Below are 15,283 nucleotides of genomic sequence, written 5' to 3' on the forward strand. Positions count from 1 at the left end.
CCTCAGGTTGTCTCTCTCTTGGGCATCTCTATCTTAGACTCAGTCTTTCAGTCTTTCTGTGTCTTTGATTCTCCCCTGTCTTGCTCCTTCAACCCTTTACTTCCTTACAGCTTAGCTCTAGTGTACGGTAATAAAGAACCAAGCAAGTCCGACTCATACATGTGTGTGTGTTAACAATTATTCAAGGCAGTAATCACTAAACCAAAGATTATGATCAAAGATTATGTTCATATTTGTCCACCTAAAATATGCCATAACTTACATGAATGGAAGCCTATTTATCTCAGCTAATCTAAAGGAGGAAGAGCTATTCAAAATAATCTCCATGAAAATATCAGTCCTGTATGTTTTTTCAGTTCATGGTGTGTGCATACCTGATGCAGCTGAGACTTCTTACCAAAGAGCCTTATTTAAAGATAGAATAAGGTCCTTGTCAGTCGTTCAGTCACGTCTGACTCCTTGAGAACCCATGGACTGAAGCCCACCAGGCTTCTCTGTCCATGGCCTTATCCAGGCAGGAATACTGGAGTGGGTTGCCATTCCCTTCTCCAGGGGATCTTCTCGACCCAGGGATTGAACCTGGGTCTCCGGCATTGCAGGCGGATTCTTTACCATCTGAGCCACCAGGGAAGCCCCAGGGAAAGGCCTTCAGTTCAGTTCAGTTGCTCAGTCGTATCCGACTCTTTGCGACCCCATGAATCCCAGCACGCCAGGCCTCCCTGTCCATCACCAACTCCCAGAGTTTACTCAAACTCATGCCCATCGAGTCGGTGATGCCATCCAGCCATCTCATCCTCTGTCGTCCCCTTCTCCTCCTGCCTCCAATCCCTCCCAGCATCAGGGTCTTTTCCAATGAGTCAACTCTTCACATGAGGTGGCCAAAGTATTGGAGTTTCACCTTCAGCATCAGTCCTTCCAATGAACACCCAGGACTGATCTCCTTCAGGATGGACTGGTTGGATCTCCTTGCAGTCTAAGGGATAGGGTGATCTTATTCTCACATCTCCATATGCCACCATAGCACAGCCAGGAGTTCATCATGATGAAAAGTTTCATCTGTCCTCTAAACCCATTGTCCTTCTCCATGATCCTGATGTACATAGCATCCTTTATCATAAAACCGGCTCATACAGACTATTCCAAATTTTCAGCTGAAAACCAAATAGGTGGTTTTAAGAATTTGATCACATGGCCAGCCTGTTGGTCAGCTGAGAGTACCAGTTCCAGTTAGGCCTAATGCCCGTTCTCTTGTCTTGTGACTGTTTCTTTGCATCTAAAGATCCACAGATCCAGTTTAAATTGCCAGCCGTCAGGGTCAGTCGCTCCATGTAACTCAAGCCAACCCACATCTGCTGCAAAGACAAGTTAACAGACCTCAGAATCGCACACCAAGTCTTCCTAAGGCGGCAAAGGCAATGTGAGCTCTCCACCGTATTGTCGCCCCTGAGTTTCTAGTATGCCTTGGCATGTTTTGCTGAGTACTCACAGAAGGGTGGTTATGGTCCAGACCTTCTGCTTGCTGCCCTCATTAAAGGAAGCCAAGTGATGAGCCAGTCCTCACGCGAGAAGGCAGGGCACATTTCATCTCATGGGCCTAGTCCACCCAACAGAGATAAGACTATAGGTCCTTACAGTGTGGTAGATGACCTGACTTGAAAGTCCTCTGTTAAAACAGGTAGCAAATGTAAGATAAGATAGAGCAAGCGCAAAGGCAGAGTGGAACCAGCCAAAAAAAAAAAAGCTAAAATATTGCCAAGGGACAAAAACAAGAGGAGAGCTGGAAACCAAAACAGTAAGGACAAGAGCCACTACCGTTACAGCTGAGCTTCAGGCTGTCTCAGGACCCACCTCTGAGAAAGAGATGTTCTTACGCCTTTGCCTGGAAACATCCATTCAAGTTAACCTGCTTTGTTTGTCCCCCAAGAGCTATGCCAACAAACTTATTTTAAACTGCTCCATAATCCTCGCAAGTAATTTCACTCATGCTTGTGGATACCAGTCTTTTTCATGAAGGGTGAGGGGCTTGGCATGTTGACATAGCAACTTAACCAGCTCAGCAGATTAGACCGATGCTCCCTGCTCCTCTCTGCTCACTGACCTGGCACCCTCACCACTCCAGCTGTCTCAGATACTTGCTTAACAAGGAGGGGACTTTTGTTTCTGTTCCCATACCTAATGCCGGCTATACTCAGCTTTATATATTTATACTTTTAATATTAAGGAAATAGGTGAGTGTGAAAAGAAAGAGAACTGTTGATTCTGTGCGACTTGAGTTCTGTGCTTTCCAAAGGATTAAGAGATGATGTATCCACAAAGATGTGTGAGCTAAACAGCTATAAAAGATTGGGCTGTAGGAAGAATTTAAAGATGTAGAAGGGCCATCAGTCAGTAAGTTTTTATGAAGAGGATGGAAAGCCTTGATCTGGTGAATTGCTTTGTTCCTTGTTCAGGTAAAGCAAGAATTTAAAGATGGTTGGATGCTTGCAAAGTGATGTAAGAATCCCATAGACAGACCTCCCTGGTGGTCTAGTGGTTAAGAATCCACCTGCCCATGCAGAGGACATGGGTTCGATCCCTGGTCCAGGAAGATTCCACATGCCAAGGGGCAACTAAACCCTCACGCCACAAGTACTGCGTGAGTCCACGTGGCCTAGAGCCCGAGCTCTGCAACAAGAGAAGCCCCCACAGTGAGAAGCCCTTGCACTGCAAGTAGAGAAAGCTGATGTGCACCAACCAAGACCCAGCACAGCCGTTAATAAACAAACGAATAGCTTTTTATAAAAACCCATAGGCACTCACTTACAAGACATCAGGTTCTCTACAAAGTGCTCGTCAAGGCTCCCTGTGCTGCTTCAGCCCAGAGGCTCGGCTAAAGGGACTGTCTGTGATTGCAGGGAGCATCAATAACCAAAATCAAAGCAGAACAACATAATAAGGAAGCATCCAGCAGACCTGGTTTGAATTTCACATCTGCAATTTCTTATGAGTGCTTAGGTAAGTCATGAAGCTTCTCTAGTCCTCGGTTTCCTCATCAGAAAATAGGGGTGATAATCATTCTGTCTTGCTCCTGAAGTTTTTGTGAGAATTAAATGAGATAATGTTAGGGCAGCCCATGGCACTGTGTCAGATACCACACCAGTGCTGTATAAATCGTAGCCGTTAAGATTCCACTATTGAGCGTTTCAGAAAGGTTCACTTCTCACCTTGCTATCTTTTAAGACTGCTCTGGATGTCTTCTGGAACCCAGCCCCATAACTTCTCTAATGTTTGTTTGTTCATTCGGCCGTGCCAGGCCGTGGTTGCAGCATGTGGGATCTTTAGCTGCGGGAAGCAAACTCTTCGTTGCGGCATGTGGGCCCTCATTGCCTAACTAGGGATCGAACCCAGGCCCGCTGCCCTGGGAGCAGGGCGTCTCAGTCACTGGGCTACTAGGGAATCCCGCCAACTCCACAATTCTTTACTAATTCGGCTGCGTTAGTGATGTCTGTGCTAGTTTGCCAGGGTTGCTACAACAAAATACTGAAGACTCGAGTGGCTTCAGCGACAGAAGTTTGTTTTCTGACAGTTCTGGAGGCTGAAAGCCCAGGATCAAGGTGTCAGGCGGCTGGGTTTCTCTGAGGACGCTCTGCTTGGCTCACCTTCCTGCTGTGTGCTCATGTGATCACTTCTCTGTGGGCACGCGTGCCTCCGGACTCCTCATCTCAGAAGGACTCCACTCTGGCCGCATTAGAGCCCATCCTTGTGATCTCATTTGAACTCACCCATCACTTTAAAGTGGGCTCCCCTGGTGGCTCAGATGGTAAAGAGTCTGCCTGCAGTGCAGGAGACCCGGGTTCAATCCCTGGGTGGGGGAGATCCCCTGGAGAAGGGAATGGCAACCTACTGCAGTATTCGAGAACTCCATGGACAGAGGAGCTTGGCAGGCTGCTGTCCGTGGGGTCACAGATAAGGCGCAGTTGAGTGACACTTTAAAGACTGTATCTAAATACAGCCTCATTCTGAGGCACTGGGGCTGGGCTGCCACGTGAATTGGGGGTTGGGGGACGCGAACACTGTCTCACCTGTGACGCCACAAATAAATTATTTTCCACTGCGTTTGCAAATAACCATTTTTGAGAATTCCCTAGTGTCCAGTGGTCAGGGCTCCACACGTCCAGAGAAGGGGCCACTGGTTTGACCCCTGGTCTGGGAACTAAGATCCCGCAAGCTGTGGTGTGGCTAAAAATAAAACAAACAAAAAGAAAAGAATGATTTTTAAGAACAATGGCCTGAATGGAAAGTATGGTTGAGGAATTTTACGGTGTCTTCTCGCCACTAAACAGCAGTGACTTTGCAAAGGTCTCCATATATAGCTTATATAGCATGTTAATTTATTGTGTGTAAAAATATTTAAGAGGTCCAGTTTAAGGCCTTATACTTGATATGTAATATTTTAAAAATATCTCTGATAATAGGCAGCACATATTTTTAAAAACACATGGCTGTTGAAAAATACCTTTTGGTGTCATTCATTGAACCGGGAGTTAGGGAACTTGTACGTGTGTACCATAGGATATGTAAAATAAAATATGTATTAACTGGACACCGGTTCAGGTAAAGCACTAGGTCAAAGGTTAGGGGACAGACCTAGAAAACTCCCTGCTCTCTGCTTAAGAAAGTGCCAGGAAAAAAAAAAAAAGAACATGCCAGAAATGTCCCCAAGTGAGTTCACTTGTCCCCAGGTGAGTTGCCAGTTAAATGCTTGGTGTAGACAATGAGGCTTGCATGTTCACGATTGCCTCTGAAGCCCAGAGTTAGGATTTTGAACTTGTGCTAGTTAGCTGTCATAAAACTGGGAGAAAGGGACGTGGTATAATCAGAAAAAACAGCCCCATAGGTAGCTCACTGCAGCACTCCAGACAAGTGGAAGGAGAGAGACCCATGAGCAAGTACTGTGATAGCAGAGTGATATTAAAGAAAGGCACTCTGCCAGGAAACAAACTTAGAGTTACCAGAGGGAAAAGTGAGGAGGAAGGGATAAATCAGGAGTGTGAGGTTAATAGATACAAACTACTATACATAAAATAGATGTGCATCTACTGTATACCACAGGAAACTCTATTCAATATCTTGTAATAACCTATAATGGAAAATTATTTAAATATATGTACATACGGGCTTCCCCAGTTGCTCAGCGATAAAGAATCCACCTGCACACTGCTTACAATAGCCAGCACATGGAAGCAACCCAGATGTCCACTGGCAGACAAATGGATAAGGATGTGGTAGTATATATACACAATGGAATATCACTCAGCTATAAAGAAGAACATAATTGAGTCAGTTCTAATGAGGTGGATGAAACTGGAGCCTATTATACTGAGTGAAGTAAGTCAGAAAAAGAAACACCAATACAGTGTATTAATGCATATGTATGGAATTTAGAAAGACAGTAATGTCGACCTTATATGCAAGACAGCAAAAGAGACACAGATGTCAAGAACAGACTTTTGGACTGTGTGGGAGAAGGCACGGGTGGGATGATTTGAGAGAATAGCATTGAAACATGTGTATTACCATATGTGAAATAGATGTCTAGCGCAAGTTCGATGCATGAAGCAGCACTCAAAGCCGGTGCTCTGGGACACCCCAGAGGGAGGGGGTGGGGGAGGGAGGTGGGAGGAGGGTTCAGGATGGGGGGGACATGTGCACCCATGTGTGATTCATGTCGATGTATGGCAAAAACCACCACAATATTGTAAAGAAATTATCCTCCAATTCAAATAAATAAATGAAGTTAAAAAAAAAAAAAAAGAATCCGCCTGCAATGCAGGAGACCCTGGTTCGATCCCTGGGTTGGGAAGATCCCCTGGAGAAGGAAATGGCAAGCCACTCCAGTATTTTTACCTGGAGAATCCTGTGGACAGAGGAGCCTGGGGGGCTGCGATCTTTAGGGTCACAGAAGGTCAGGCATGACTGAAGCGACTGAGCATGCACACATGCATACATGCACATATAATACATTCATACACATACATACATCCATATATAAGGAGTTGGAAACTTTTGCTGTATGCTTGAAACTAACATAAATCAACTATACTTCAATTACAGAAAAAGGAAGGGTGCTCTGAGAAGGATCTGACCAAGAGTAATTTCAAAGAATTCCACAGACCTCTGGTTTGAGACTAGAAGGTTTGCAAGAAAAACTTTCATTTACGAAAGGTTTCTTATTCCCCACCCAAAGAATATTTTGATTTCTGTTAAATAATCACCAGGACAAATAGGATTGAAATGTAACCGGAGAAAATTCCTTGTTTAATGTGTGTCTTTTTTTCAGGCCTCTTTTTCGTGGAAGTTCAGATGTCGACCAACTAGGAAAAATCTTGGAGTAAGTAGCACCTGTGATTTTACATCGTGTCTGTAGCATTAGAACGTTTACGGTGACCTTCCTCTGACGTTCATATAATACGTTTATCTCTTGTCTCTCCTACCCCAAGCCGCTGCTGCAGACACTGTTACTATTTGTGTGGTGAGTGGGGACGTGGCAGACGTGCCGTTTCGTGCAGAGCCCGTCATGACATGCGGCCTGACTGCTCTGCCCTGGAAGCTTGCGTATTGCTCGTGTGGCTCTCTGGGCAGCTCCCCTTCGCTTGGCCAAGCTCCTGTTCTTTAGTTCTATTGTGTTGTCTGCTTGGGGTCTTTTCAGATGCTTCCACCATCAGAGGGTGGCGCTCAGTGGCCTGAGAACCCATCCTTATTCACTGGGCTTCGTGTCCCCACTGAACATCCTGTGATCAACCAGGTTGGCTTTACATTGTTTGGTTTTGTCTTCCTGGGCAAAGGGTGGTGTGCTACTTAATTAATTTTTCTTTGGAACACTGAAAAAGGAAATGAGAATCCTAGGTTCCATTCCTCTGTCTGTGGCTAAAGAGCTATGCAGTCTTGAGAGGGTCACTTCGAACACTGATGCCCGGTGTTACGTAATAAATGCTTGTAAGAATGCTGGCTCTTACTGTAATTCGTCATTAATTGTTTCATCTTTTTGTTCTTCTTCACCTGAGAAGTGACACTTAAAGTTCCTCCCTTGTGCTCGAACTCTTTGGTTCCATTTGTCTGTGACGTAGCTCCTTGACGATTTTCAGAGTTCCATTAAGAGTCTGCGTGTTTGTGCATGTGAGGCTGTGGGTGCTTTTGTGTGTCTAGAATGTGAAGAAGAGGCTTTTCTTCTCACAGAGCATGCAGTAGGGCATCCTGTGGGGATTCTGTGTGTTTGCCAAACTCCATAGGATTGGAGTGGCAAGAAAAGAAATGGGAGTTCTAGAACCAAAAATAGCTCCAGTCATTGGTCTGTTCCATTTGATAGGAATCCCAGTGATTATTATGATATTCAGGCTGCAAAACTGATGAAGAGTCCCCCTAAAGAAAAGCATAATATTTTAGCACTGTCCTCTCATGCATAGCTGCTGAAGACAGTTGGGATAAAACGGGAGCCTGAGTTTGTTCTTTTGGCTACTAGAAGCAGCTGCAGCAGGCTTCTGTGAGTGCCAGCATCACTGCTGAGTGTCAGACCCTGTGGCTTTCAGGCCTGAAAAAAACATGTGCTCCTTTTACTGTCTGGGGGCTTCCCAGGTCTAGGACAGGTACCACAGTGACTGCTACTGTCCACTCTGTAGGATGGACGAACTCAGGACCAAACTTGCACGTGACTCTGCTTCTGGGTGTCAGGTTCTCCGATCATTCAGGGATGAACTCCCATCTGTTCTTGCCTTTCCCTGTTGAGTATGTTTTGTGTGCATGTGATCGTGAAGAGGCAACCGTGAGAGTCAAGCCTACCTGTGACCCTCCTGTTAAAAGTAAGAACACTCTTGACTGAAGCCAGCTTGTCAGACACCGAGGTCTCCGCCTGCTTTTTCTACCTGACCCCATCTGGGTGTTCTGTCTGACTCCAGCACCCTTCTTAACACTGCTGGTGCCCCCAAATGCGTGAAGCCCATGAGATGGACCAGAAGGAACCTTTGACAAACACATTTGACTTGCTTCCAAGGGAAGCCAGTTCCACTTCTGGAAAAGGCCTGAGATCCTAGGTTGCCAGCAGAAAAGAAGCCATGAAGCTCGATAGGTTTTGTGCCTTTAGATTTTACTTCTTGATTTCTGGCCTTGTGTCACTGTAATTTTGTTCCGTTTCCTCCGAGCGCTTTCATTACTTTGGCGTAGAGAAAAGGGACAATGCTGCACCCTAGTGTCCCATTGAAGTACTTGAAAAATAATTTCTGTCCCAGCCATTCATGCCATTTATAGGTTTTGTGGACTTCCTTTGGAGCTCAGCTAGTAAAGAATCCACCTGCAATGCAGGAGACCTGGGTTTGATCCCTGGGTTGGGAAGATCCCCTGGAGAAGGGAAAGGCTACCCACTCCAGTATTCTGGCCTGGAGAATTCCATGGACTGTATACATGGGGTCGCAAAGAGCTGGACACGACTGAGTGACTTTCACTTTTACAGGTTCTGTGCTCTTTCCAATACAAATGGCAACTTGTAAGGCTTATATTCAGCTTGATCCAAATACTGAAATTCGATGCAAGCCCTTTTGAATGGACCTATTAGAATTTTACAACACTCATGTATGGATCATAAAAGTTCATAATAGATATTAAACTGAATATATTTTAAAGGGAAGTCGTATTCACATTCTCTTAAGGGGAAAATTCTTTCTGTGTTTAGGAAGATTTATACTTTCAAAGGACAGCAAGTACTTTGAAAGTGAAACTGAGTGCTTTCAGTCCGTGACATTTTAGAGCATTTTTAAGAGCAGAGTCATAGTAAAATGGAAATAAAATACTGGATTTGGAGTAAGCTCTCTCCAGCCTCTGGGCTGAACTCTATGTGTGTGGCTTTGACAGTTCATTTTATTCCTCATCTTAAGTTTCCCCACCTATATAATGAAAATAATAATAGCTAAGCTATATGTCTCAGGAGGCGGTAGATTTTAAAACACTTTTAAAATTTATTTATATACATACAGGGACACTGTCTTTCTGAGAACTTTTGGTATTCAGCTGCCAACATTGCCAGACTTAATATAAATATATTCAAAACTGCAAATAAAAAGAGATTTTCAATTTGCACTGAGTTGTTATAACTGATTTCTAGGTAACTGGTAACAGTACACAAAAATATTGATATAAAAATGGCCAGAAAGCCAAAAATGAAAGAAAGACAATTTTTAAAGTTGTTTAGTAAACATTCTTCTGTTCTTCCTCTGCCTGTCCCATCCTGTCCAAACACACACAAATCTTTTTTTACGTAATTAATGGTAACATATCCTCTTTCTTCTTTTTATTCTTATTCTAGATCTTGCTACTAAACAAGTCTGTGTGTTGCTCAGGCTCTCATTTCCCGTCACTTGTTTCCGTGTGTCTGTGAGTCTGTCTTTATCTCCCTCGGCAGCCCGGCTCTCCCTGCATGTCTGACGCAGGGAGGATAGCAGTGTCTCTCCAGACACCCCTGTGGCAGGTGTCTGCTCTTCCCAGGTGAGATCTGTGGCCTGGGCTCTGTCGAGGTAAGAGGAGGGGAACCAAGTCCTGCAGAAATCTTGTGAAATGTACCACTACCTGTTCCTACGCCCTGGAGACCCACTCGGGAGAACACCCCAACACACCACCACCCAGGCCTGTCAGTCCCGGCAAGTACTGGCCAAGGAGACTATAATGCAGGGCAGCACCATTTCTACCTGTAGTCAAGAGTTCGCTCAATATGTGAATAGCCATGCATTCTGTCCGCTAAACTCTAATATTTCTTGTGGTTGTTGTTTAGTCGCTTAGTTGTATCCGACTCTCTGCGACCCCATGGGCTATAGCCCACCAGGCTCCTCTGTCCATGAGATTTCCCAGGGAAGGATGCTGGAGCGGGTTGCCATTTCCTTCTCCAGGGGATCTTCCCGACCCAGAGACTGAACGGCATCTCTTGCATCTCCTGCCATTGGCAGGCAGATTCTTTACCACTGCACCAACCAGGGTTCAGATTTAATCAGAGTCTATATGAGATATAAGTTCTTGCTTCCCCTGAATTTCCTTGTTCAAATCTACTTACTACCTGTATATGTAAAGTTATAAGGAACATCTACATAATGTATAAGTTGTGTAAGGCCCCAGGCCTACTAATAGTTCTGAAGAACCTTAAGTCACACACCCGTAGAACTCGTCAGTTGATATTTTCAGTGAGTTGGTGATGCATTGCCTGCACATTTTAGATTAATAACGTTATTTCCCTCTTATGATACTACTGGGTAATGCATTGATATTGATATGCATTGATATGCATATCAATGATACTGCATATCATTGATCTTGATATTGACAGATCCTGTGTGCCAGGCACTGTGCTGTGCATTTTATAGAAATCATTGCTGATCCTTAACACCACAAATTATCATCCTTGTCATATAAATAAAAGTTAACTAATTTGTTCTTACCTACCAATAAGGCAAGTTCAGGATTTGAACCCAGTTCTGCCTGTTTCTAAAGCGTGTGCTGTTTTTATATCACTTAGTTCTTTCTCTGCATTTCTGATCCTAGGATGAGTCTCAGAGGAGACAAAAGATAATGGGTTTTTTTATGAATTGTTTGATCACTTTGAAATACAAAAAAATGATTATATAAAATATGTAAATAAGTTAAATTTGTAATATGTAATAAGTTAAATTTGATATTAAATGATAAAATAGTGTTTGTGTTATACAGAACTAACATACCTTTTAGCCTCATTTGGGGGGTCTGACTCTATGTAATTTCTGTTTGGGGACTCATTCTTTAACCCAAAATGCAACTCAGTTTACGTGTCAACAAATCATGTTAGATGAGCATCCTAAAAGCGTGTCAATCCAGCAGTGTTTGATCAGGACACAAAAAGCATACAGGAAAACATGATGTGTCCATGCGGGTATATAGATCCTGGTCTGACAGTGTTTCGGGGCTTATTGCTAATAGTTTCCATTTCTGCATGATCTCTTATGTTTCGCAGCTGCTGCCAGAGTGATTACATTTCTCTCTTCCCAGTGGCTCTTTATAATTCTCCTGTGAGACTGCCCTCCGCCCCAGGATCACCATGTTGCAGCAGGACAGAGAAGAGTCCTGCCGGCCATACAAGTGGTGGACTCCCGGGGCTCCGTGTTCCCCCAGGCCCCTCCCGTAGACTTCACCCTCTTCTGGAATTGGTAGAAAAGTCGCTTCAGCACAATAGCTCATGCTTACATTCACCTGTGGTTCTTTTGTAGCGTAATTGGACTCCCGGGAGAAGAGGACTGGCCTAGAGATGTTGCCCTACCCAGGCAGGCTTTTCACTCAAAATCTCCTCAACCAATTGAGAAGTTTGTAACAGACATTGATGAACAAGGCAAAGACCTACTTCTGGTAAGTTCACACGATGCAGCGTTGGTCTTCTCTGCGCTCATGAATAGAATTCATCAGCTAATATTTTTAGTGTGCTGGTGATGCACTGCCTACACATTTTAGATTAATGATGTTACTTCCCTCTTATGATGATAGTGGGTAATGCATTGATATTGCATTGATATGCAGTGAATTGTTATTGCTACTGACAAGTCCTGTGTCCACACTGGGCGCTGGGCACAGCATCAGTTCAGCCTCACATGCCACAAGCTCACAAGACAGAGCTTTCATTCCTACCCCTTTGGTGGCTAGTGACTTTTGATTCTGCAGTGTCTTCAGGTCCTATAGAAAGGAAAAGAGTCTGATTCACACACTTTCATTCTGCCATTTTTTAATGTTCTTTTGAATGCAGCCTTAGAATCCTCTGGATTTGTCTAAACATATGCTTCAGTAGAAGTAAATATTATGTTTCCTTGTTTACACTTTCCTGCTACTTTAAGCAGCTTGTTTGGCATTTTAAATGTGTCTTTTCTTAAACAGGCACATCTTGAGGAAGATCTTTTTCCAAAGGAACCAAATAGCAAGACTCCTTCCAGTTACTGATTTATTTAAGAAGTATTGAACGTGCCCTGACATATAAAATACCTCACGAAAAACAAAGATCTGTGCCCTGTTTGAGACTCAAACTCATATACTTGGCTTTGCACATAATTCCCTGTACTTGGAGAGTAGGGCAGAGTAGAAAAATGTACCTACTGGACTTCTCCTGGTTTCTGGAACCCAGTGAGTAGTAATGAGTGTATTCTTTACCAGCCAAATGAACAACCTTTGATATCTCGCCAAGAAAGTGCTCCTAGACTCAGAGGAGCCAGTGCTCCCATTCTGTCAGTGTATTACAAATTTTAGATACAGACCTAAGAGTCCATAAGTCGGAGTAGAAATGTTAGGCTTCAGCTCTGTATGGACACAGCCACTGATTGGCCTGTTTGCAGAACCATGGACTTTTCCCAGTGAAAGCCCTAACTCCATCTTCACCTGATGGTGGCTCATTTCCTGATGGTTAGGCAAAAGTTCCCTCCACTTCCACATTACAGATGAGGACAGCCCTATACCCTCCCTGCTGTTTCTTTGTAAGACACTTAGGACCTTGGCCCGCATCCTTTGAGATAGATTAATTAGAGAGAACATTCACCTAGACAAAGGGGCTCACTGCATACTGTATACACAGCCAATGGTTTACCTGCTATCGAGGAAATTTCTTCCTTGATTTTCTCTTACATTTCACAGCTCATTTGGGGGGGTCTGACTCTAATCTTATGTAATTATTGTTTGGGGAATCTTTCTTTAACCCAAAACGCGACCAGACATGTATTTGCATTACCTTAAGAAAAGGAGATTTGATGGATGGCTTCCGGTGGCCTGCAGGTGGAGAGCCATCCAGAGTATGTCACTGTTCTGCGCGTCACCTTCTCTTACCAGTTCCGCTTGTCCCTGCCATTTACTCCTCCTCATTGCTTCTTGTCAGTTCTACTGTCTGTTCCTCTTAACATCAGCTGGCCCCTTGACTACCAGCACTTCAACTAATTCACGCATCCTTTCAGCTCCAGTCCCTCTGCTAGCATTTGCCCTGTCTCTGTTTCCTTCATCTGATTCTTACAAAGAGGAATCTGGCTGGCACACCTCACCCTTTTGCTGCCAAACCATGGTGTGGGTCGGTACTTAAGGCCAAGCTGCACTCCTGGCCCAATCAGCTATGCTGGGAGGGGGTGAGGACTCCCTGATATAAATATATCAGGCCACCATAGGCTTTCCTTTTCAGCAGGAACTTTGAATGAAATGTTTCTCTTAGTAGAGGGTTCTGTAGAGAGTCGCAATGATGAACAACTTTAAGTAGAGTAACCCACGCTTTCAGCTACTGGAACATCCAAAGACAGCCCCAAAGATTTCCTGGGCCCAGCATCAGTAGGAATCACCCAGAGGAGCTTAAAATGTGAAGATAACAGACAGTCCCCTGTGTTCATTCAGGTCCCCTGAGAGTAGTGGTGGCTTTCAAAGCCAGACTACACATGAGAAGCAGCAGGAGACAGAGAACGAAAAAGGAGCAAAGAAACCTACCGCAGCGAGAAGGAAGTCGGTAGATACGGAGTGGCAGCAGAGACTAGAAAAGCAAAGGAGAGGAATAAAAAGCTGAGCTCAGACTCCCCTGGTGGTCCAGTGGTTAGGAATCTGCCCATCAGTTCAGGGGGACACGGGTTCAATCCCTAGTCTGGGAAGATCACTCAAGCCACAGAGCAACTAAGCCTGTGTGCCACAACTACAAAGCCTCCATGCTCCACAGCCGGAGAGGCCACCACGATGAGAAGCCTGCGCACGACAACTGGAGAAAACCGCACACAGCAGCAGAGACCCAGCACAGCCAACAGTCAACTTAAAAAAATGTAAAAAGCAGAGCCAGGAGCATCATGACCAGCCAAGGGTTAAGCATGAAGCATGATATGCACAGACATTAGGGAAAGGACTGTCCAAGACCTTAAACCTCAGAACTATCTAAAAGCTCTCACTGTTTCATCTTAGAGGGACGCGAGTTAGAACTGTAAAGCTGAGAAAACAGGCCATTCAGTATAAGAGAGGCCCCTGCGACCTCAAAGTGCTGTTCCTCCGTTGAAGATGTTTTACTGAGGAGGGCAAGGGAAAGGAAAATTGGTGACAATTAACATTTAAAAATTTAACGCTTTAAGAGTAATCCTTCTTTTCCATCTGGAAAAAGTCGACTTTATATAATGCTTCAGTCATACGTGTATGGATATATATACATCCACAGTTATGAACACTCTTATGTAAATCTATAAGGAAAGTAGTGTGCAGTAACAAGACACTTCAGGGGAAGAATTATTTTTAGCAACCCAAACCTACATATCTTTACAACTTTGGCCCCGTTCAACGTGATTAACTTTGGAGGCTGGGTACATCCTCCAGACATGATGCTCTTGTAGAAAAGAAGTTTTGGAGTTCTTGCTATCTAACTGCTTTCAGAGCCTGAGGTAGTACCTTTTTTTTTTTTTTTTTTTTTTTTTTGGATACTTGTATTCGTCTGTTTCTGCTGCATAACAAACAACCGAAAGAAATATCTGACGAGCATCCAGCAGTAAACCTTTGTCTCTTGCTCTTGGGTCTGCATGTTGGCAGAGACAGCTCTGTGAGTCATCTGAAACAACTCTTCTTCAGCCAGTAGGTCAAGCACTGGTCTTGCCCATGTGTCGCCTTCTGGGACCCAGGCCAAAGGGACTTTGGCTCCCTGGGGCATGTTTTTCTCATCATAGAAGGAAGGTGGGTCCTCCCAGAAGGGCAGGCAGAAATATACGATGCCCCTAACAGCCTAGGTAGGCTTGGAAAAGGTACCCTACTATTTCTGTCCGTGTTCCATTGGCCGATGAAAATTACACGGCCAAGGCCGACTCTAATAGAACAAATACTCCCCCAATGGAGGCAGAGAAGAAGGAAAGAAAGGAAATTTGTGTTGGAAAGTGATCCAGATCCACTGTAGTAGTCAAGTAGCCATTCCAAAAGCTCATTTTAAGTCAATTATTTGGCAAGCAAATTATATTTTTCTGCAGAAACAACATTATTATGCAAGACTTTGAAATTAATTCTCAAAATAGCCAGTTGCTCTGGTGAAGCAGAGCAATAATAAGACTCGAGCACTTTTTCTAACAGTATTTCTGTAGGACAAAATGTGTTACAACCTCCAGCTTGAGATTCTCACACACACGCGCCGCCATAGACTAAGGAGTTCTCCTCTCTACCACGCTCCCAGTTCTAAGCCATCCGTGTCGTGTGGGAACAGGGCTTCCTCCCGGATAGTCCTCTAGGGATGTCTCTATCTTGGACATATTTCCACAACTTTTTTTCTTCTTTC

The 15,283-nt window shown here is 44.2% G+C and overlaps 1 protein-coding gene across 3 annotated transcripts in view; it reads left to right on the top strand.

The window, feature by feature from the left end:
• CDK6 (cyclin dependent kinase 6) overlaps positions 1-15,283 on the top strand; it is a 248,240-nt gene that overhangs the window by 220,547 nt on the left and 12,410 nt on the right. For all 3 annotated transcript variants that reach the window (XM_070471667.1, XM_070471655.1, XM_070471664.1), the window contains exons 6-7: positions 6,320-6,370; positions 11,253-11,388. In XM_070471667.1, coding sequence (XP_070327768.1) covers positions 6,320-6,370; positions 11,253-11,388 — 187 coding nt within the window. The remainder of the gene's footprint in view (positions 1-6,319; positions 6,371-11,252; positions 11,389-15,283) is intronic.

Source organism: Odocoileus virginianus, chromosome 1 (assembly GCF_023699985.2).
Source record: "Odocoileus virginianus isolate 20LAN1187 ecotype Illinois chromosome 1, Ovbor_1.2, whole genome shotgun sequence".
Lineage (NCBI taxonomy): Eukaryota > Metazoa > Chordata > Mammalia > Artiodactyla > Cervidae > Odocoileus > Odocoileus virginianus.